At 39.3% G+C, this 24,238-nt stretch overlaps 1 protein-coding gene across 2 annotated transcripts in view; it reads right to left on the reverse strand.

Moving 5' to 3' along the window:
- The window catches only part of ARHGAP21 (Rho GTPase activating protein 21), a 113,698-nt gene that overhangs the window by 13,133 nt on the left and 76,327 nt on the right, over window positions 1-24,238 (reverse strand). The window contains exons 8-12 of one of the 2 annotated variants that reach the window (XM_063413821.1): window positions 16,672-18,595; window positions 1,512-1,670; window positions 1,254-1,356; window positions 1,129-1,165; window positions 548-673 (exon numbers count right to left, since the gene is read on the reverse strand). In XM_063413821.1, the coding sequence (XP_063269891.1) occupies window positions 548-673; window positions 1,129-1,165; window positions 1,254-1,356; window positions 1,512-1,670; window positions 16,672-18,595 (2,349 nt within the window). The remainder of the gene's footprint in view (window positions 1-547; window positions 674-1,128; window positions 1,166-1,253; window positions 1,357-1,511; window positions 1,671-16,671; window positions 18,596-24,238) is intronic. The other variant, XM_063413830.1, reaches the window with a different exon arrangement.

Here is a 24,238-nt window from a genome sequence, read left to right on the forward strand (position 1 = left end):
GAGCTCACATGTGACAGCACTAACAAACCGAATGAGACAATTCCTGTTCTGGTATTTAGGGAACTCTTGCCCATGACTTTTAAACTACCTTCAAGTCAGAATGGCATTTTCACACCACTGCAATTCCAGACACACAATTTTCCTTATGCATTACTCTGTATTTGTGCAGAAGGTTAATTTGAACCCAACTCCGCAACATTCACAAAAATTACAACTTTTTTTGTTATTATGAAAGAGGAAAAAATATACAACTATACCTACCAAGGGATTGGTTCTTATTATTTAATTAGTCATTAGAAATTAGTTTACTTCAACAAATGCTTTAAAATGTAAAATTGAAACAGTTTGGAAAGCAGTCTGTAGATGAAGCTGAGGAACTGACTGAAGTCAATTTCTAGCAGATCTAAAATTTTGACAGTCTTACTGATGATCTTATCCTCCACAAAAAAAATAAAAAAACCTAACCAGGAAGACTTGAAGTTTCTTATCTTAGTTTGTCACCAGGTAAGCATTTGTCCTAGGTTAAGAACCCCAACATGACAGGTACCTTTCCTTTGTCTGTAAAAAGCTGACGAAAATGGAGCCATCCTTCTTTGGAGGCATCACCAAACACCTCTGAAGAAGAATCTTTTCGGGAACCAGAGTCTTCTGAAGATTTCTGGCTGTCTGGGACCTAGAGCAAACATCACAGAAATAACCTCACAGTGTAATTCTATATTTGCCTACAGTTCCTATGTTCAAGATGTTTCTCACTTCAAAAATGTCCCCAGGAATATAGACCCGGGAAAACAATCTCTAAAGTTTACACACAACAATAGTGACCTTACACATGCCAAGAATACTTTGAGAAACTTCACAAATCTTAGACTCTCATTAGTGAGTTTTTACAAAAGGCTTTGTTTACAGAGAGTGAGGAAAATGAAAATCAAGGATCATGTGATGAGTGCAGGAAAAAAGAGACCATGTTTGCTTATATGATGCATACATCAGCAGTTTGATCAGTAGCAATTCCAATAAACTTCCTGTCTGTTTAGCACATCACTTTGTAAAACTGACCCGTATTATTCAAACCATTTGTCACAGCAGTATGGGTAATGTTTAGGAGTTGCTATATATATATTTACCTACCTTAATCCCCTTTAAACTAGATACATGCTTAATGGATCTGTTGGAAGAAAAACAAATGTCAAAATGAGATTTTAGACACTTAAAAAACCAGATGTCCAAAATAACTGATTTCTCCATGAACTCACGATTTTCCCTCTTCTCTGTAGTCATCCAGTCCTTCATCATACGACTTTGATCTCTCAGTTTTTGCAGCAGGCTGGCTATCTAGGACACTAGGCCGGATGGATTCTACAAAGAAATAAAATTTTTTGAGTATGCAGGAACTGGAATTACATTTTTGCAATTTATTTCATGCATAAAAAGGGTTTACAATTTTCACTTCTGATCTTCAGAGTGTGAAAGGAAAAAAGTTGCAAGAGAAAAAGAATGAAATCAACGCTCACCATGATCATGTGAAAGCTGTCGCCGAATTAAAGGGATTGGAGATGTAGGACTGGGAGGAACAGTTGTTATAGCTGGTGCTTGAGAAGCAGATGCAGAAATAACAGCAGAAGCAGGAATGTGTGCAATATCATGGTCAATACTAGGACTAGTCGGTTCATCTACAAAGGTAATATGCCATATATTAACATATTAAATGCATTAATCAAATGCTCAAACCAAATAGCTGTCTAACTTCTCATTACTGGGATATCAGGTATCTTAGACATGAAGTAACTCAAACAAAAGGGTCCAATTAATTCACACTATCAAATGTACCCCTTTCTTTTCATGAGGCTAAGCCTGTTTCATTCCATAGAAATGTTAGTTTTGTATTAGAGATGAAGGCAAAAAAATCATCAATTTTGCCGTGTGCAAAAGAAACAGGAATTATTTGCTAATCTCTCTGTATTACTTGCAAGTAGAGAATTTTTGTTTATATGTGTAAGAAAAACCCACACTTATTGTATCAGTTATTTTGAACTCAAGAGACAGATACCTACAGTAAAATAGGAGCAGACTATCAAAAGCCATTTGGTTTTTATTAAAAGAGTGTTCAAATAAAACGGTCAAGTTACAAGCAAACAAAAAAAGCATTTTAAACAGCTATCTAGCATTCAAAGAACCAACGCCCCCATCCTCCGTACATTCAAATAAAGAAGCAAGTATTCAGCCCTTAAAAAGATGGGACTACTACATACCAATCAGTTCTTCCACTAATTGTTCATAGAAACGATTGCATGCCATACATGCCCAGCACCTCTCAGTCTCAATAGCCACAAGGGTCATCATAAAAGGTTCCAAAAAGCTTTAAATATTCTAGTATTTAACATGTTTCTTACAAGATGGAAGAAGCCAAAAGATGCATTTTCCATCATTTTGAGAAAACAGCCATAACATCTTCTAGAACACATTACCAGCACTAGAAAAATCATTCTACTTCATGCTCTGATAGAGGGGATGGAAAAGAAAAAAAATCAAGTCACGAGCAGGGGCTGAACTGTACTGCCGTAATGAATATGAATGTACCCTAGGTGCTAAGAATTGTAATATGCAGAGCTACTGAAAAGCCTATTGAAACCAATGAACACTCACAGACAGAGGTTTATTCTTTGCTTTGTGTGAACACAACTGCGTGTGCTGCATTGTGCTGTTCCAACAGTCACTAACAGTTCTGTTAAGGCAGCACTTGTACCATCAAAATTTGGCAATGTACATTTAGAACAAGGCAATAAACAAAGTTCAGGACGGTTTAGCAGTAACACGCCTCTAAATTGTCTGGGGTGAAAAACAGAGTAACTTTTGAAGTCAAAAATGCGTACCCCAAAAAACCCAGCTGCAAACTAGAAACATTAATAAAAAGGACAAGTAAAGAATTCACACCACTGTGAGACTACAATCAAAAAATTCCACGTTTTACTTGTATCCAAAGTGATAAATTAGAAGCATTTACAGCTGACTTCAGTACAGCAACAAGGACATAGGAAAAAGTTCACTTACACTTCCATTTCAAACCTACAACAGTCCAATTTCCTGTTTCTTTTAATCTGCTGAGCTTCCCTGAAACTAACATTGACTAAGGAATATAATCATTCACTGCACAATTGATTGATTTACACCACACAGACTGAAAGTGCTCAGGTTAAGTTCTTTATGTTAACAAATATATCTCAAATGTCATAGTTTCAACTCCCAAAAGTTATAAGAACACTAGCACTTGAAATAGATCTGTGTGAGCCGTGAACACAAACATGTTTGGCAGCACTACAGCATTTCCCACAACACTTCAATCCAAGAATTCAGTTGGGGAAGAACAGTTTGTAAGTTCCTGAAAGCAACAATAATTATTCAAATCATTATTACTTCACAGTGGATCTAATTCTCAGATGAATCAAAATTAAAGCTGTTTTCGCTTTTTTTTTTTAATTTTAATTGTTTTAGAGGAATTGCAAATGGTATTGGTATAGGAGGGGCATAACTACCCAGTCCCTGAAGAGGCTGAAGGTCAGCTAATAGGAAGATTTTATGTAATACAAAATGAATATGGAGCAAACCATGACATACACCATAGGAGTTTCTGCCTATTAATTTAATGTACTAGCAAATGCCACTGCTGCTGTCCAGTACGAAACAAAACCCAAACAACTACAGGTATTCCTAGTATTTTGATCTTTCTTTCAATGCTTGCAATATTTGTTCACCTTTTCAGTTTCCTTGACTGACATATTCACACCCTGAAACTCATTTGGAGTTTGTTCAGCTCACCAATCAATGAAAATGGTTGTGTCCAAAATGCAGTGAAGTGCACAGAACAAACAAGGCAGAAGAGAAACCACACAAAATAATTCTCTTTCAGTTTGCTACCTCAAATTACTGGTGTCTCTTTAAATATTTGCAACAGAAAGGTCAAAGACGCCATGGAAGAGATTATTCTGGGAGGTTCTGAAAAACACCTGGAGCACAACACAGTCATTGATCAGAGCCAGCACGGCTTCATGAGGGAAAGTCCTTCTTGTCAAACCTGATTTCCCTCTGGTTAGGAGGGTAACCCACCGAGCTGATCTAGGAAAGCCAGTAGATGTAACCACTCTGGAAATCAGCAAAGCTTTTGGGACTGTCTCTCACAGTGTCCTTCTGCACAAAGCACCCAGCTCACAGCTGGACAGCCCTGCTATGGGATGGGAGAGCAACTGGATCAAGGGTTGGGCACAAAGGGTTTCAGTGAATGGGGGGACATCAGGCTGGTGACCTGACACTACTGGAGTTCCACAAGGATCCATCCTTGGCCTGAGTCTCATCCTCATCTTGACTTTAATCACCCAGACACAGGACTCAAAGTGACACCACGTAAGCTTGCTAACAGTATTAAATTGGGAGGAGCTGTCAACTCCTTTAAGGGTGGAGAGGCCCTTGACAAGTTAAAAAGCTGCACAACCACATGAAGTTCAAGAAGGGCAAGTGTCAGATTCTGCACCTGACATGGGGCAGCCCTGGTTGTGTGTAGAGACTGGGGAGAGGCTGGAAAGCTGTGCCATGTAAAAGGACCTGGGGGTCCTGGTCCATGGCAAGTTGAACCTGAGCCAGCAGTGCCCTGGCAGCCAGGAGGGCCAACCCTGTCCTGGGGGGCATCAGGCACAGCTGGGCAAGGGAGGATATTTGTCCTGCTCTGCTCTGCACTGGGGTGGCCTCACCTGGAGTGCTGGGGGCAGTTCTGGGAGCTACAATATAAAAAACAGATTAAACTATTAGCATCCAAACGAGGGCCACAAGGATGGTGAAGGGTCTGGAGGGAAGCTATATGACCTCCTTAAGTCTGTTGAGCCTGGAGAAGGGGAAGCTGAGGGGAGACCTCATTGTGGTCTTCAACATCCTCACAAGGAGAAGAGGAGGGGCAGACACTGATCTCTCTGTCACTCTTGTGACCAGTGGCAGGACTCAAGGAAACAGCACAAAGCTGAGTCTGGAGAGGTTTAGGTGGGGTATCTGGAAAAGGTACTTCACCCCGAGGGTTGCTGGGCACTGGAACAGCTCCCCTGTCACAGCACTAGGTCTGACCGAGTTCAGGAAGGGTTTGGACAATGCTCTTGGGCGCATGGTGTGATTCTTGGGGTGTCTTGCACAAGGCCAGGAGTTAGACTCAATGATTCTTATGGATCCATATGATCCTGTGATTCCAGGACTACCGTACTTTATTCTTTTCAACCACAATCTGTTCTGCATTATCTACAAAGTGATACAAGAGAGTGACCATCAGAACCAAGCCAGCACAGTGACAGAGCATCTCTGGCCAAGGGGGATGCCACTTGCCACTTCTGTTTGCACATGAGACTGCAACTGGTGAACAGTTTCAACAAATGATTTTCAGGAAGAGCCCTTCAATGCAGAAACATTTATGGGGGTCAGACACTGAAAACTTGTAATAATGGGGCAATGCAACTCCAACCAGAACTAACTGATCCTCTAGCTAAGGCAGAGAGAAATTAGTGTATCAAAGTACACTTGTATTGCCATGCAGCTGGAGATTGGGGACCTACAAAGACAGGGAGCATCTGCACACAATGTACGTGAGGTGAAAAAAATCCTGATACTGCAAAGACACAGACTTATAGAGAATGGCTCAGAGGCAGAACCAGAAATTTCAAAACTGAGATTTCATGGGCGAGAAAGCATGCCAAACAGGACATACTATCCTCACTATGTGAATGAGTAACTAAGGAATAAGTATTAACCAATTTATCAGATACTCAAAGAAGCAGACACAAAATGACTGAAAAAAGCACAGACCCATATCATAACCTATTAAGCTGCTATGATACAATTTTATCATGATTAATTTAGCATTTCATGTGTTTATTCCATCTCCTGCACAGTGCCTTAAACATTGAGGTTTGAAAGTAACAATCTGAACACAAAAGGAGGCACGTTTTGAGAACCTCAAATGTAATTTAAATGAATCACAGAAACGTTCAGGTGGAAACAAACCTCGGAAGGTCTTTTAGGCTCACATTCTCCACAAGGCAGAGTCAATGCTGAATTCAGACCGCGCTGGTGAGGGCTCTTACTCAACAAGTGCCAAACAGAGGAGAAGATCTCCCTCAATATCCTGGCTGTTTTCTTTCTTATTGATACAAACTAGGAGAGTGCAAGTCTAGTGTTGCCAAATTTAGTAAGCATACCCTATCCCCTTCTCAAGGTCGTAAGTGTTAAACAAGATGGCCCCGAAGAACACCACTTGTAACCAGCCTTCAGGCAGAATATGAACACTTAGGCACTTCCTTTTAGACCTGATAATCCAGTTTTTCTCTGTATCCAGCAGTACCACAATGTAGCCTATGGCACAAGGATGGTGTCACTGAAGAGCTCAAAACCCTTGCTGAAGTCAAGTCTGATGACCCCCTGTATCTCCCCCTCATTTACACATCTACTCATCTCATTACAAAAGGCAATGCCAGTAGTCAAACACTTGGTAAATCCATGCTATTCCCAATCACCTTCTCCTTCCCTTGCCCAGAAGCTAGTTCCAAGAGGACCAACTCCATGATTTTCCTAAGGACAAAGATAAGTCAATTGACTGCCCTCCCTGAATTGTCCTTCTCATCACTTTTCAAGATGGGTGTGCCATTTGCATTTTTTCCAGTTAATAGGGACCGTTTCCAGTCTTCATAATCCTTCAAATATAGTATCTCTGCAATGACACCAGTCAACTCTTGTCAGCACCTTCAGATACATTTCACTGGGTTGCATGGACACAAATGGGCTGAGCTGCACTGGAGCTGTCTTAGGAATAGTCTCTTTATCCAAGTTGGTAATGATTGTGGTTTTGTGTTTGTTGTTGAGCTTTGGCTGGTCTGTGTTTTTGTGGTTTTTTTTTTGTGGTGGTGGGGAAGCAAGGAAGAGAGGTATTTAAGGAAGTTGTTTAGTTAACTGAATCACACACACATGGGAAACAAATTCACAGACAGACTTTGTACAGCCATCATTAGGGATGCTTTAATAGGGATTATTAACAGAGAAAGGTGATTTCTCCTCCAATCCACACAAATTCAGTTTACCCAAGCTTTTCTTCACCGATAATAAAAAATTACTGGAAAAAAGCTCGCTTCCCAAGGTTGAAGTCATCCTTTACATTTATTCCCCTTCAGGCATGGCAGTCTTGCAAGCAACATTTCAACACCTCAAAAGGCCTTAAGAAGGAAATGTGTTATTTTGTAAATGTACTGCAGAACATATTACCATTTAAAACACCAATTGGGCATCTCAGTTTAAACAAACAATATGAATATGTGGCCACAAAACTTAATTCAACAAGTAGGTATTTTATCAGAGACTGGTTTTCTGATTTAAAGATTCAGATCATAAAATGTAACAGCTGTGTAGCAATACACACTTAAAAACAGATTTACATTTCCCATGAAGAATGTTGAAACAGCATGCACCCCAGAAACAGAAAAAAGGTCCAACATACAATGTCCCAAAAATGCATGCATTGAAGGAGATAACTGTATTTTAATATTAATGGTTTTCTGACAACCATACCAAATTCTTGGATTAGGTATTTGTTTATAGATGCTCTTGTAGTATTTAATGCAATTTTGGTTACTCAGGTCTTGTGTAAATGTAACAGTGATCAATTGTAAAAAGCCCAGCCCTCTGCAGAAAGCTACAGAGGTAGCTCATGCTGCTGTCTGCAAAGCAAAGGGCTAAAAGAGTTATTAAAAAACATTATTTTCATTCAGCTGAGCCATAGATGTCAAGGTTCCTTATAGACTTAGATGGCATCTACCTGACAGCCATTACAGTAAGTATTTTAATAATTGCCTCTATTTCTTAAATACTTCACTCGAACAACAGGCTATGGCTTTGGGATGCAATTTAGGAATGAATCTTACATGTCAAATTAATTTGCTTATGTAACAAAAGAAGGAACAAACTATCAAGTACTCATTAGTAGAATTAAAAACCTCCTAAATCTTCTCTTTATGGCAGGACAGAGAGGATGTGCTAGTGACCCTGCAGCAGCACTGGCTTTAGAGGCCCTGCCTTGCTGCATTTCAGCCCTTTGCCAAGGTTTTGCACCCCACATCCTTCCTCTATCCAAGTACTCCACAGTACACGATACCATGACAGGCTCTGCATTTTCACCATGCACCAACAGTGCCTTGCTCTGAAGTATTCTTCCCAAGTACATCAGATGAAAGCTTTTAAATCTTGCCTTATGTCTAATATGCCTGCTGTGCCTCTCAGGATAGATTCACCTTGCTACGGGCAGCACTTCCTTTAAAGCACAGCCATGTACTTTAAAGTACATGTACTTTTAAAGTACAGATGTGCTTTAAAACCAGATGTCCCTTCCTTAAATTCAGCAGCAGGCAGGACAAAAGGGGTACAGAAAAGGCTGCTGAGGCACAAGTGGAGCAAGGGACAGCACAGCAGGGGGACAGAGACTGCAGGGAAGTGGCACCAGTGAAAAGAATGCAGAAAAGGAAGGAGAGGGCATGGACAAGATAACAGAGGTTAGGAAAAGGATCCTCATCCACACACAGGCTAGGAAATAAAAAAAAAGTCTGTCTCTAAAAAACCCCAGAAGAAGCTGCCATTAAGGTAAACACAGACACACTAATGGAGGCCATTTTTCTTAAAAGCCTGTCAGGAAGACAATCAAATAAAAATACCATGTACACAATTTCACCAGTAGTGAGAAGGCCAGAAACCAACAATAAACAAAAATGAATTGCTGAATCAAAACCAAACTATATGGAAGCAACCCTGCTATCATAGAAGATAGCACAAAGGATTAATAAATGCCCCACAGCAGTGACTTCTTGTTTTAAATCCTACAGTACAAACTGCTGCATCTTATACTTCAGCCTGGGTAAAAGCTCCCTTATGTATTGAATTCCAAAGCTAAAACACATGATTTGGAAAAAAGATAACCCTATTACCTGGATTCCTGATGACCTGTTACCTCATTTTTTTAAAAAAATCATCTTTAAAAATCTAGTTTTTTGCTGGTTTTAAGTACTTCCAGCACTGGCAGCACTAATTGTCTTTACAAAGAACTTCTTCATATATCTACTTTACGTAATTATCCTCGTGTGGCCAGAAGAATAGAATGGAAACATGTCTGCATGCTGAGCACATTCATTGCTCTAAGCCCCAGAAACACAGGACTGGAACAAGCTTCCTGAATCATCAAATCCAGTCCTCTGCCAATGCACTCATGTAAATAATATGTTATACTGACTGAATTTCACACAACCAGAAAAGGTTTTCCAAGGTTATTCTTCCTGCCAGACTATTGTGAAAACTGTATCCATTAAAGTCCATTTTTTATTTCAGTGTCAAACAAAAATTTAACTATCTTTCTACACAAAGGAATTATAATATATCCTGCTTGCCATATTACCTCATCACACAAAAAAAGTACAATTTTCAGTATATTTTTCTTTATTGCCAAGAACCCCAACAGCATTCCCTTATTACCTGCAATTATTATTTGAAGTTATAATGATACACTGAGGATGATTTATGCTTTGAAAACATTACTCATTAAACAAATCTGATGCTTCTACTCAATTAAAACTCTTCTAGATGTTATGAATTACTGCTCCCAATTTTAAGTTTTAATTAAAAAAATATTTCTGAGTTACAGAAGCATTTAAATGGCATTTAAAACACTAATTTGTAATTTTGCGTTTTGGCTGCTGTATTTCAGAATACCACAATGATTTAAAAATGGTTCTTTGGATAAGAAACACTGAAATGTTCAGCCTGGAGCAACAGTGATTTGGCAGGCCACACTGTAAAACCCTGGAAAAAAATAGAAGACTGATGCTTATCTTAGGAATGCTGATGACATTTTAAAAGCTGTTCCAATGCTATCACTATAATAATGGAAGAAACAGTCCTCAAAAATGAACATTTGTCAGCCCTAATCTCTACTGCAATTGCACTTACATTCTCATAGCTTGGAATAGCTAGGCAATAACTTGTAGAAAATTAAATTATGACAATAGCTGAAGACTGTTTTTTCCTTAAAACACACATCAGCCATGGGTATTCAGCCACCATTTGCCCTGAAGAGATCCACGCAGTTTGAGCTGACAAACCACAACCTCTGCTGGAGGAATCTGAGGTTTTGAGTTTCTCCCTTCTCATAAGGAGAAAATAGAATGAGTACATTCTTTCAAATGCTTCCTTTCTGCATATGAGAATGGTTCTGCTTGTCTCCCCTAACTCTGTCCATTCCTACCATCATAACCTTTTTCACAGCATGTTGTGCAAGCGTATCAATTTATTTTCTTGTTTCAATTGCATTGAATATGTGTGTATTCACATTGTCATCCTCCAAGCCTCAGCAGCCTGCAGAGACAGGCATTAAGATGCAGAGGGAGGGCAGGGAAAGTATGGCACATACTCCAATGAGACAAGACAGCAAAGCCTTTACACTTTCCAAAAAGTACTCCGAGTTACATACATGACCTAGGACTAAAGCATTGTTAAGGTAAAGCTACACACCCCTACTTCCAGCATTGAAGAAGAAAAATCCAATCACATGTATCATAAAGTTGCCCAAAAAGCTTAACTAATAGTAGGTGGTTTAGAATGTTTCAACTCCTAATTCCTTAGTTAATATAGTTTAAAAAAATACATAGTAACAACGGGGAAACGGGGTTGAGTAGAACTCACTGGAAGCCACATACAATTACCCTATTTGCTAATCAGCAAGCACCTGAGTACTTTTATTTATGACATTTGTAAAAAAACAGGTTGTAAAATACAAAAAAAAAAAAAAACCCACACAAAAACCCCAAAACTCAACAAACCAAAAACATCAGCAAACCCCACAGAAACAAAAAAAACCCCTCAAACCAGAAAGAAACAACCACAAACACCAAACCCAAACCCCCAAACCCCCAACTATTTGGTTTTGAAAATTAGCATGAAGATCAGCTTTTAAAGCACAGCGAAGAGCAGCGTGTGCCTGATTACTAGCACAGAAATTGCTGTGGTGGTTTGCCTGCAGTAAGGGTAGAAGCAATAGATTTATTTTAAGGGTGTGAGGCACTGCAACAGGTTCCCAGAGAAGCTGTGGATGCCCCATCCCTGGGAGTGTTCAAGGCCAGTTTGAATGAGGCTCTGAGCACCTGGTGGAAGGTGATTGCACTGATGGCAGGGGGTTGGAACCAGATGGTCTTGAGGGACTCTTTGAATTTAGTCAACAGGAGACATGTTTCAGAAAAACACAGACACATACTAAGGGCATAAATACCACATAGTTTCAGCCCTGGGAACTCCTGACAAATCGTTATTTAAATCAATACAGGGTATTGGACAACAGAATTTTACTGTAATACAGAAGAGAATAAAGAAATTTATGGTGCACTTAAAAATCACATTTGGCTCAGAGATATTTTAGAATGCAAATAGTGGGAGAATAGAAAGTACCAACACTGAATATCACATATCCTTGTCCTGTTCTTTTACGTTTCCTAAGGTGTGAGTTTCAGTTAGGGGGAGAATACTTACCTAATTTTTACAATATTTTGATGTTATCGAAGTCTAGTCAGATATTTTTATCCAGCTAATTTTCTCTCAGTTATTCACAAATTAATAGTGGAATGAAGTGACCTAAAATTTTTCTAGGGTAAGGATATGCTAAATATTTTCAAAATGGGATCGCACCTTTCAGGAATAATCTTTGTACTTACGTGATGCTACTACACACCTAAGAAAAAAACTCTATAATAGGATGCCTAAGAACTTTATTTTATTTTAAAATAATTTTGAAGATTATATTTAGGGCAAGGCTTTTAAAACATACCTGTTTAAAACTAATTTTCATGTGACAGGCCTCTGTGAAGAACATTCAGCCAGTAGTAATGGCCAAAGCACTAAGCTGGCCTGACAGCTACACATGCTGCAATCAGTTTAAATATTGAAGCAGCACTCCCATTTCACTCCTGTGGGTAGTTCATTCAACTCAACATAGGACTTGGATTAACCTCTTTTACATTTCTTTCTACTCTAAGTAGAGTAAGTACTCTACTTAGTAAGTACTTACTCTACAGTGAGTACTATAAGAAGCAAAAAATATCTACAACCTTACTGCAAATCTCAGACATGTTTACTAGACATTTATGTCTACAAAATGTATTGAAATAACTATGTTCTGAATCAACATTTTCTCAACAGTTACAAAACACAAAATGGTTTGGACTGGAAGGGACCCAAGCCTCCTGCTGTGGGCAGCAACACCTTCCACTAGACCAGGCTGCTCAGACACTCACCCAGCCAGGCCTTAAATACTTCCACAAATAGGGCATCCACAACTTCTCTGGGCAACCTGTTACGGTGCTTCATCACCCTCACAGTAAAGAACTTCCTCCTAATATCTAATCAAAACCTCAGTTTAAATCCATTGCCCTGTGTCCTGTCACTGCCTATTCTTGCAAAAAGTCTCTTTCCATCTTTCTTGTAGGCTCCTCTCAGGAGGAAGGCCACAATTACATCATCCCAAAGCCTTCTCTTCTCCAGGCTGAACGACCCCAATTCTCTCATCCTTTCCTCACAGGAAAGGTGCTCCATCCCTCTGCTAAACTTGGTAGCCCCTCCTCTGGACTTGCTCCAACAGGTCCACACCCGAGCTGGAAGCAGCACTGCAGGTGGTGTCTCAGGAGAGCAGAGGGCAGAATCCCCTCCCTTGACCAGCTGTCCACGCTGCTTTTGGTGCAGTCTGGGACACGTTTGGCTTTCTGGACTGTGAGTGCATTGCTGGGTCATGTCCAGCCTCTCATCCACAGCACCCCCAAGGCCCTTTGGGCAGGGCTGCTCCTGCTCTGTCCATCCCCCAGCCTGTGTTGATACCAGGGGTCGCCCTGACTCAGGGCACCTTGCCCTTGGTCCTGTTAAACCACGTGAGATTCCCATGTGCCTACTTCTTAAGTTGTCCAGGTCCCTCTGGATGACATCTCATCCTTCCTTCAGGTGTGGCAAAGCACCTCTCAAGCTTGGTGTCATCTGCAAATCTGCCAAGGTTCACTCAATCCCACCACTGTCTGCACCATTAATGAAGATACTTAATAGCAACAGTCCCAATAAGGACCCCTAGAGACACCACTTGTCATCCACATCCATCAGGATGTTTAGCAGCATTCTACTTTCCATTCCAGTGAAGATTAACTTATCCAAAGATTACCCAGTAGGTCAGAAAATTATCATCTGCTGTTCTCTAGGACTGAAACTGTGCAAAAATTACAGGTCTGAAAAATGCACATTAAACTCCACAATTGCTAACATAGTCTCTGATAGAGAAAATGGTATTTTTCTTAGTCTAGAGAAAAGGTGAGACCTTTTCTGGGTAAAAACAGACTGTCACTAGACTAACTTGTATAGTTTGAAACAATAAAGAGCATTTTAAGAACACAGCTTTTCTTTGGACCTGAAATAGAAACAGCAGCCTTCTGAGAACCACAATATCCTGCATTTAGTAGCACATGGAAAGTAGCAGAGCCTGCAATACCACTGCATGTTATCTGTAAAGCTGGCAACTTCATCATCCCTCCCCAAGAACATGTCCTTACCTGAAGAAGAGTTTGAACATACAGTATTTTGCCTAATTTTTTCAAATAAATTAATTTCTCCCATAAAAGATACTAGAGCTACCTACTAGGTTTGGTCTGAACAGATCTCTCAGTTCTAGTAGTAAATTACACCCAAAATTTAAATCTCCCTGCTTCTGAACTACCTTTTTGAAAAAACTAGTGTCAAAAGGCAGTTCTTCTGTAACCCACCATGATCTCAGCACGAATCTGCTGTAAGGAAGCTTGACAGAAACTCTGCTTGGATTCCTGTTTGTGGTGCAGGGCACTGTGCTACTTACCCAGAGCCAAAGTCATCCTGCAGGTTAGTCACAAAACTCTGCTGCAAAAGCCAACTGTTCCTGGCTGAGTTTCTACCAAAATATGCTCATGGCCGTATCTACTACTTTTAAGAAGCAGGCAATGGTGACAAAAATAGACACACCACAAGTATTTTAAACACCACACGTATTTTAAATGCAATATGTGACCTTGGAAGGTACCTGTTACCCTCCCCCCAGTTTACAATTTTACACTACTCCAAGTATCTACTTTACAAAGAACTTCAGTAAGTGTATTTATTAAATTAGCTCTATCCAACAAAACCTCAGAATGCAAAAAACCTTACTATATGGATGTAAGCATAAGGGAAGTAAAGCGACTGTCAACTCCAAGGTACATCTTCATTCAAAGTAAGAGCCTTCTCAATAATCAGAGAAGGGGAAAAAGAAAAACCAAACCCAAAAGAAAACCCTAAACCAAAACTCCCAGGGATTTTCCATCTGAAGGGTTAAACAGCCTTTAAGTGAATTTCAAAGCAGATCCGACTAAGAACAGCTTTTAACAAGTGAAGTTGTAATTAGGCATAATGATAGCAGAACAAACAAAGTTAGAATAATGCATATAAATTCTAACAAAAGAAGCGGTCCACTTCCATAACATTTCATGCTCTTTGTATTCAGAGAGGGTTATTTCCTCTTCAAGATGCTGGAGCTGGGGTGGAAACTTTCCCCAGCACCTGTACTGGCACAGGAATTTCTTGCTAGGAAGCCAGCCACATGGACCACGCTGATTCAGACAGTGCCCAGGTTCTAGAAGCACCAGTTCTCAGTATTTCTGGAATGTTCAGGAGTTTCATTCCAAAAGGCTTATAAGAATTCAATCCCATGTGGTGTTATGCCAAGAGGCTGCAATGCAGAGTTACGATTTTGTTTCTTCTGAACTGCTCAGCTGCTACCAAATACAGTACAACCGACATGTTCTTCGAACTTTAATCAACACATTTCTCTAAAATATGGAAGCAAGTCACATAAATGAAAGTTCATGGGAAATCTTTGTCAAAACCAAGAAAGAAGATGGTGTGGAAAAAATTGGGCTTGACATTACCAATTCTGATCTGGCTTTAACTTGACATTTAAACTGTATGGGATTAGAATACTCCCAGCAAACATGGTATGTAACTAAATCGAGAGCCCAACACTGATTTTAGGCAGAGCATTGAAAAATCCTGCACAAAGATCAGTTACATGCCTCACAAACTTTGCTAATCCTTAAAGAAAGATTGGCTGGGTCTAAAGAAGAATCTAAAATTACACTGATGCATCCAGTAATAAAAAGAATGAAAAAAGATCTATACAACTCCCATTCAAAATTAAAAAACCAACAAAAGCAGCACCTGCTAGCTAAGAAAGCACTTTTTCATGTCTTACCAGTATGCTGTCAAAAGAACAGAATTATTGTATCTTTTGCATGATTTCCATTTTCTGATGAACACAAACCTTCTTCACTGGTTTTTTGGTTATTCACTTTCAACTAGTAGCAGATATTATAATGCTAGGGGAAAAAAGTCACTGCTTCAGATCCCCAACAGAAGACAACTATGCTAAGACATTTTATCTGTAATTCCCTTAACCTAATGTGCAAAAAAAAAAGAATCATTAAAAAGAGTTGTTTTTCACACAAATGAGTCCGAGAATCAAAATTCCATATTCAGTATTTTCTAAATACTTCCAACACTGAAGCTAAGAGCACAGAGTCAGGTATAAATCAACTTCTGTGGAAAATGATCCACAGACATCCAGCCTACAAAGGATTAAATCGGCCACAATAAAAGAAAATCCAACCAAACAACAACAGCAGGACAAAGACAACAGAGGCATTGACTACTCAGACAGAACAGAAATGCTCTGCCACTGTAACACTCTCTTCAGCAGAAGACACTAATTCATCACATATCCAATATTCAATGTAATTTTATTTTTTCTACTATTTCCAATCCTTCCTTTCATTCTTTTCCTCTTCAGCACCCTTCCCATAAGCTCCCTGCAATTCCAACCCTGTTTGTGTCACAGCACACAGGCAAATCTTTTTGTCTGCTCAGATTCTGCTTCCACAAACCCTTTCATTCATATCCACATGAGCATCTTTACTTGCAAATCCACTTCTTTTTATTGCTATCCCTTCACCTGAAACAGCTTTCATCTATTCCCCATCTGTCTCAGAAAGCTTTCACCATACCTATTCAGCTGAAAAACTTCTTTTTTCCCCACAAATCTCTTATTTGAAAAATAAGCTGAATAATAAAAGCTGAAAAACTTATTTTTTCTCTTATATAGATTTGCATCCATATTCTCTCTGTACTGGATTCCAAGTATGTTTTATACAAGAGAAGCTGAAGTATTTGAAAGGTGTTGCAAATACTAGTTGTCCATATACATAACATCACATTATGTGGAATGACAACCAGATTGGAGTTATGTAACACAGAGTTACCCAGAGGGTTAAAGAAAACTCTAGAAAAATATTACATCACTGGAGCTTTTTTACACTCATTATCCAGGATCCCGAAACAAAAGAGGTTTTTTTTTCTCCACCAAAAAATATTTTTACTTTTATCAACCTAAAGTTATTTTAAATGAGAAAAATCTCCCATGCCACTCAACCTCAGGGTTTACAGGAATAGCAGTCAGCTACCTGGCATGGTGTTTTTCAGCACCTTTAGGAGAGAAAAGCATCTGACGTATACTGAAATAATGTAACTTACCAATAAACGGAATTGAAGCCAAAGAGTCACCAGGTGGGCTGGAGCTTGATGCTTTCCTCTCCTCTATTCTTTTTATGTGGACTTCTCTCCGAGCATCGTTAGGTAACCAACAGGTAGTGTCCGAGGCTGCCTCTTGGTCATTTACAGCAAGAATGTAGGACTGATGCCTCAAAGGCTGGGGAGTTTGGTGGCCAGAGGGTGATTTGTCCCGCATGACCACTGTGTCTTTGTCATTTCCCTGAACATCCATTTGCAGACCTTCAGACTCACCAACATCTTCCCTTTCAAAACCATGAATCTTTTTTCTGATGGAACCATCTACATTGTCAGAGGTAGTTAAACACTCACTGGTTGGCTGAACAAGTTTGGCGGAAGCTGGAGCCAGAGAGGAGGGCGGGATGGTTTTACCAGTTTCTGTTTTGTGATCTGGGGCACCTTCGGCTCGGATCCTTGACTGTTGGTTTAACAAACTGCTTTGATGCAAGTGATTTACTGTTCTTTGGTCTTTGCTGGCAATAGCATCCAAGCCCTGGTTAAGAGGAATCGATGGTTTTGCTGCATAGGGAGCTGAGTTCTTCAGAGAGCTATTTTTAGAACTTCTGGCTGGCGTGAGAGACCTCTCTTGTGAAACACCTGCAGATTTTGAAACTGAAGGCTGTAACATTTTAATATCTGGAGAAACTTTCTGAAAGTGAGAACCAGGCAGAGAAGCTCTACTACCTGTTCTCCTGCTGTCTGAAATGTAAGTATTTGGAGCAACTGGAAAATTTTGACCTCGAAGGGACATATGAAATGCATGTTGTCTAGATCGGTCATAAATACCTCGCCGATCATCTTGTTCAGTAAACCCTGTCCATTTGTAAGTCTTTCTCCTATCTCCGTTTGCATCTGCGATCATATTCTCAGAATGAAAATTTTCTAGCACTTCACCCTGCTTGCTGAGATAATCCCACGACCGAGCCCTGTGATTTTTAGCATTGACTGAAGGCGAAGTTAGAGTATCTTGTGAAGCACTTCGTGGCCATTCTTTCATCAGCACGGGATCTTCCAGCCTTTCCTGGGATACGCTTCTCTGCCGGATGTGGACAGACTGCGGAACCCTGTCGTGAGAGGTGCTCCTGCGCCGTACCTGAGAAGCAGTGCGATTTGGCACCACCTGATTATACTCAGTTGTGTTCTGAGAAGCTGCCCTTAAGCTATCCAGCCGTTCCTGTATTGTTCGGGAGCCATACATGTGCATGCGTCTGTTATCAATGTACTCCTTGTAAGTTTTGTAGGTCTTCCAGTCTATATGCTGGTGGGAGGTTGGAGAACTGTAGTGATTCGTAGAGACTGAGGGTGAGTCTGTGGCTTGAGTAGAAGGTCTAGTGCTTGGGATGCCTTCTGGACATACTACATAATTTGAAGCTTTACTTACTGTTCCAGTTGTATCAACTGGTCTTGTTATTGGAGTCTGGGGAAGTACAATGGCAGTGGACACCAAGGATGGTGGTGATGTGGTCCGTGCTTTTAGACTGGTTTGATCGTTTAAGCCATATCTTACTTCCTCTGTCCTGTGTGATGGACCAGCATGGTTATTTCTGCAAGACGGCAAATCTACAGCCTTCTCAGAAGGCACAATAACAGTCCTTACAGTTTCATTGCAAACACACACGGCTGTATTTGATTTTGCAATGTCTGTTGGTGATGGAGGCACTTGTATTTCCATTCTGTAGGCCCTCTCTGGCTGTGTCAATGCCCGGACTGGTCTACTGACTTGCTGTTTCCCCAGCGAGAAGTCAGAAGGGAGCTTGTCTCCAGCTTGTGCCTTAACAGAGGCTGTGGATGTCAGGCGTGGATAACATATCGGTGGTGGTTCAGGTATGTTGTGGGCATTACCACTGTAGGCTTCATTACCTTTCAGGTAGGCATCTTGGGAATATGCCTGTGGAGAGAAGACAAGTGAGTCTCCAGTAGTGAGGGAGATGGAAAACTTTGCCATCTAGTATTTGCATGACCAAGCTTCAAGGGAGGGGAACACAGGTTCAAAATTCACACTCTCTCTAATTTTAGACAAAATGTTAGTTCAAAAGATAAAACGAGCATTCCATCCCTTAGTGAGCAGAAACAGAACAAGCAAAATCATGACACACATTCCCTCCCTTAACAATTAAAAACCTGATGACCAATTCTAGGAAATACTGCGAGTAGGGCACTCAGTCAGGTTTCTCAAAATCCATAAGCACACAACACAGTATTTTTCCTCCCTTTTAATTCTGCTTTCTAACACGGTACTTCACACATTTTCCTCATTTAAACCTCACATTGCTCATTGCTGGAAACTGGAATTTCACAACAATCAATAGGTTAAAATGCTGCATAATAAATTCAACTAGCACTAGAAAATTCTCTATACACTTAGGTTATAAAACCATTCTGTCTACTTAATGCAGTACATAGGAGAAGTACAGACAAATAAATATACATACATACACACACTCTTCTAAGATGTCTTCTACATAAAAGCTACTGTTCCTAAACATATAATGAATAAACTGAAGCAGTAACATATTGTTGTGAACCAACACCCTGTAAGTCATCTTATATTTTACAAGAGACAGCAAGTACATGGTACACAAATTTTACTGCAAAAAATACTAATGATATTTAGCATTTTTAGCTTTGAGATATAAATAGTACGAAAATTCATATATATTCACCACTGTCCACGCACTATTAAAACCCAAACTGAAATCTCTAATTTCCTTAGAGCACTTTGCAACTTCACGCAAAACAACCTGACTCCTAAGAAAAAAATGGTTATATTACACTTAGTGCGTTTTTGCAGCATTTCTGAAAGCAGCATTTGTCATTGTGAAATTAACAGAACATTCAAAATAAATCAATGAGAAGCATACAGCATACTTAAACAATATTCCATTATTGAAAAAACTTCGGCATGACTTTGTTCAGTTTCAACATAATGAAATAAAGAGCCAATGCAGAGCCTGCCAATGTAACAGAAGATTAAAATAATTTCTCAGGGCTTTTACACACTTAGGAGTGCTATCATATCACAGCATTTCCTGTTCAAATCATAACATGCTCAATTCCAGTATATCAATGTGCACTGTCTTAACAGTAGACAGTAATAAAAGCCCAAGTGCAGCCATAAAATTAATACAGAGCAAAGTAGAGAGGAGGGCGAGGCATTTACAATGCTGCTGCAATGTTACACCGAGCATTAGTGAAGTGCAAAATATTAAAGCACAGAGAAAAAACAGACCAAATAACACAGGCACAAACCACAAATCAAGAGATCAGCATTATGAAGAAAATTCAGCTCATACTATCTAGCTCATTTCCAAACTTGCTATTTCATATTCTTGCTTCTCACAAATCTTTAAGAAAAACATGCCTTACAAAACCATCGGAGAAATGGCTACTGTACATTTCTTACCAGTGCTGTGACATCCTTTGTAAACTGCAGCTGGCAGAAAACAGGAAAACACAGTAAAAACTGCTTACAGATATAAAGACAGAATTATCTTGTCATATTGATGTTGACTATAGCAAGCTAAAAATACAGCTACACTGATTTCACTGGAAGGTACCAACAGACATAAAGGGCAGTAGAGCATAAAAAATAACTTCACCCTCCTTGTGAGCATGTCCATCTCAGGCTTTTATCTGCTCCTTACGTTTATCCTGTACAGAAAGCAAAATATGTTTGTGCCATTTTGCCTTGGTGCATCCCTACAGCTGCCTGCGGAGAGCTCTGGCTCTGTGCAATGAGATTTCCCTTCCACTACAGCAACATTACTGTCTCTCATTTCCCTGGGCTGCTACCATCCTTCCCTGCTTCCTGGTGACGAAACAACAGCTCTATTATGCATTTAAAACAGCACGCCCCTTCCTCACATATATCCGAACATGACCACGAGCTGTCAGCTGACTGCAGCTGCTTTCACGCCGTACATCTGAAATCAGAGGAATGATGCTGCAGAAACACTCTCCTCATGTGATTTGTAGGATTTTTTTTCCTCCACTCATAGTAAAAATCAGGACAGGCTTCCACTGACACATTTAATAGGGGGGAAGGACCCTATGAAGATAAACATTACTAAACCTTTAATAAATGGCTATTTAAGATCTTGAGGGGCTGAAGAATTAAATAAAAAAATTGGAAGATGTTCTGAAGACTCAAAAAACAGACTGAGCGAGATTCTTCCAGCATGCAAGAGAAACAAAAAACATCATATACTGCCCTCTAATCAGAAAATAATTATCAATTTATACAGCTGATAAAACAGCTGATAAAACAGCTGATATCCCACCTTCTCTGAGATGTACACACATTACACCAACAGAAAATATCCCATTTATGGTTTTGTAAAACATTCCCCTGACAAACAATGCTTCATTGACTGACAGCAGAAAAGCTGAATTCCAGAGCTGGTGTGATCTGATCGCAGCCAAAGACTACAGGTGAGTATAAAAGTAAGTTCTCAGCTCTTGACAAAATTTATCACAAGTATTAAAATATCACCTTTAGGGGACAGCATTCCCACAGGGTCCAAAATGAGATCAGCTAGGTTTTCTCCTCCCCAAAAAAAGTATGTTTCCATGACTGCAGGTATATCCAGACAGACTGCCAGGTCTGTGTAAGATAGTTACTGCAAAGTGCACTTCTCTCAAACTCATTTCACCCACTACCCAAGAAAGCACCAAAACAAAGCAGAACGTACTTCAAAGAAAGAGAAAGTTTAATGACAGGACTGTGTTATTTCCACAAAGAATATTTGTTATCTTTGTTTCATAACTTTGATTAAGCCTACGGAAAATAATTCAAATTACAAAGAAATAGATGGATCTGTCCTGAAAATGTCACGCTGAAGGATGCATTATCAGCCTTTTTATTAATGAAATATTTTAACTGCTTTAAGCACAAAGTGATGAGATTTTTAGAAGAGGTTTAGAGACTAAGAAATGTGAAATACACCAACATATTTATTAGTTCATAGTGTTTTGGTATTTTACATATTCTGCAACCAGATAAAACACAGCTTGACTTAGTGTTTCTCTCTTTAGTTTCTCTAACAATAAAACATGTGAAAAATGCTACCCTAATCTCTGAGTGATTTCAACAGGATACTTTAATAAAAATGTCATAAGGGTATGGCAGAATTTTAAGTGTTCATAGTCTTAAAACAAAAACCCAAATCAATCAAACAAAAAAAGGCTCTCAACTTAGAGAACAAAAATAAGTTTTAATATCCAGGTTAGTGATACTCCTGATTCAGACACCAACCAAGCCATTTCAGCTTCCAGAACTAGATACTCTATAGTTATTTGATGTCCCAACATGATCCAAAAATTAGTCTAGACGTTTTATGAGTTCTTTTTCACCTTCTCAAAAAACCAGCAGTTTCAAAAGACTACCAGACAAATGCAGCAATTTGGAGTGACATTAACTGCTCTGATGGATAACAGCTCTGCAACAATTACTAGAAGAAAATTGCTGCTCTTACAGTAAGAGCTCAGTGTGTTTCTAGTTACTGGGTACCATTTCTTCCCACCTTGCAATTTGGTTTTGTTTACATGAAGTTTGCAAACTCCTGAGGTAAAGGATTCATTTCTTACTGCAAATTTGTAAAACCATTAAGGGTTTAACTCCTAAGGTAATACATTCATGCCATACGATAGGCAAAATACATTTCAAGCAAATAAACCATTTTACAAAGTATTTGATTAACTACCTAAAATTCTGCTGAAGGGCTTTGGTCCCGCTTTACCTCCCCTTGATTTTAGGCTATTAGATGCTAGAACAGTGACAACCAATGCATAGGGACTTCTCTGGATAAGAATCCCAGTGAAACCTTGTACTTTCAAGAGCTCAAACCAACCATAACCTACAGCCATTAACCCAAATCCATGAAATCATGCAGCCCTGTGTTTCACTGAGGATGGGTGTGCTTCTCTGCAGGCTGAATAACAACACCAATTTCAACAGAACTATTCACTAAACTGGTGATAAGCATTTTGATGAATCAGAACCTAAGAACTCCTTGCAAGACTGAGCTTGAGGCATTCTTCATTCCTTCTCCAATGGGTTTGGCTTCAGATTTTATTTCTTCACTGCTAAATTGTTCTTTTCCCTGGTCTTTACTTAATCTCACAGTTATCATGAGCATGGAAACTGCACTCCTGAAAAGGTTTATAGCTCTCTTAAAAGGAAACACTTTCTAGTTACAGTTTGTTCTGGCAAGAACGTTAGTAATACAGCTCAAGTGCTTTCATTTTACCCCGAGACATCCAAACACTACAGTCAGATAATGTTATTTGGAGGCGAAGGAGAAAAAAAAAAAAAAAAAAAAAAAAAAAAAAAAAAAAAAAAAGCAAGCATACCCTTTCTGCCTAAAGGCAGTGCATTTTCAGTATACAAAATTTAATGCCTCATACCAAATAAATTTTATTTCCAAGTACAAGCTGTGTAAGAGACTTGCCTGTAAAAGACTTTCCTGTCTAAACTGTGGTTAGGAGGGTTGATGCATATGGTATTTTCTAACATGCAATGTTTGAAAACAAAATTTAAGTCTCTTCTTCTAGGTCACTGTCTTCACACCACACCCTGCCTTCCCCACTGTACTTACTGCCACAGCTTTAATATCTCTACACATCTCTGCACATCAGTAACTGTCAGCACAAAATCTGGAAGTAAAAAAGTGTTCCAAGTCTCTGGACTAAATACAGCTACCTAGAAAAGCATCTCTATTAAAAGACAAAGCAAATAAAAATATTTCACAGTTTGCCCATGTTGCACCATTAGGTCTGATGCAACTGGATGGTTGCAGGAAGAAAAACAAAATTAAATTGGCAGTCTTTAACACTGAAGCCAACTGTGGGCATACATGTAGTCCGAGACATGAGGTTATTTGGGCACATAAAAGTCTAGAATACATTTCCTCATTCAAGCTATTTTTCCTTTTGCTGTTGTTGGGGGGGGGGGGGGTCTTGCTCTTTTTTTTTTTTTTTTTTTTTTTTTTTTTTTTTTTTTTTTTTTTTTTAAATTATAGGTGCACGACTGGCAATTTCAGGGTACTATAAGGCCTTGAGAGCCACCAAATCCCACAAAAATTCTAAGTTCAGAAATTATAACGCAGCAAACTCTTTTCTGCTGTACAGATATTCCAATGTAGTGAAAACTTCCATATCACCTGGCTAGAAAGATGGAAAAACGAAAAAGAAAATCTGTGCTTCAGATGACTTTTACTCATTTTCCTGGTCATTACCATCTAGGATTTTTGGTTCCCTTACTATCTATGACAAGAGAAACATATCTGTTCAAATGTTGTCAACTTTCAGTTACTGATCTGCAGCTTCATTGATCTGTAATTCTGAGGAAATATTACCATTTAACTGAATCTATCAGAAACATAGTAGCAAACAATCCCCTTTTATTTCCACCTGTACCATTATTCATAGAACGCTCAATAACATCTTTCTGTAAATTAAACTGCAGAGATCTTTCTGGAATGTTGAGGCACATTTAAACAGTTTTGGACTAATAAAGTTTAATGGTGACAAC

This window comes from Prinia subflava, chromosome 1 (genome assembly GCF_021018805.1).
Source record: "Prinia subflava isolate CZ2003 ecotype Zambia chromosome 1, Cam_Psub_1.2, whole genome shotgun sequence".
In the NCBI taxonomy this organism is placed as follows: Eukaryota; Metazoa; Chordata; class Aves; order Passeriformes; family Cisticolidae; genus Prinia; species Prinia subflava.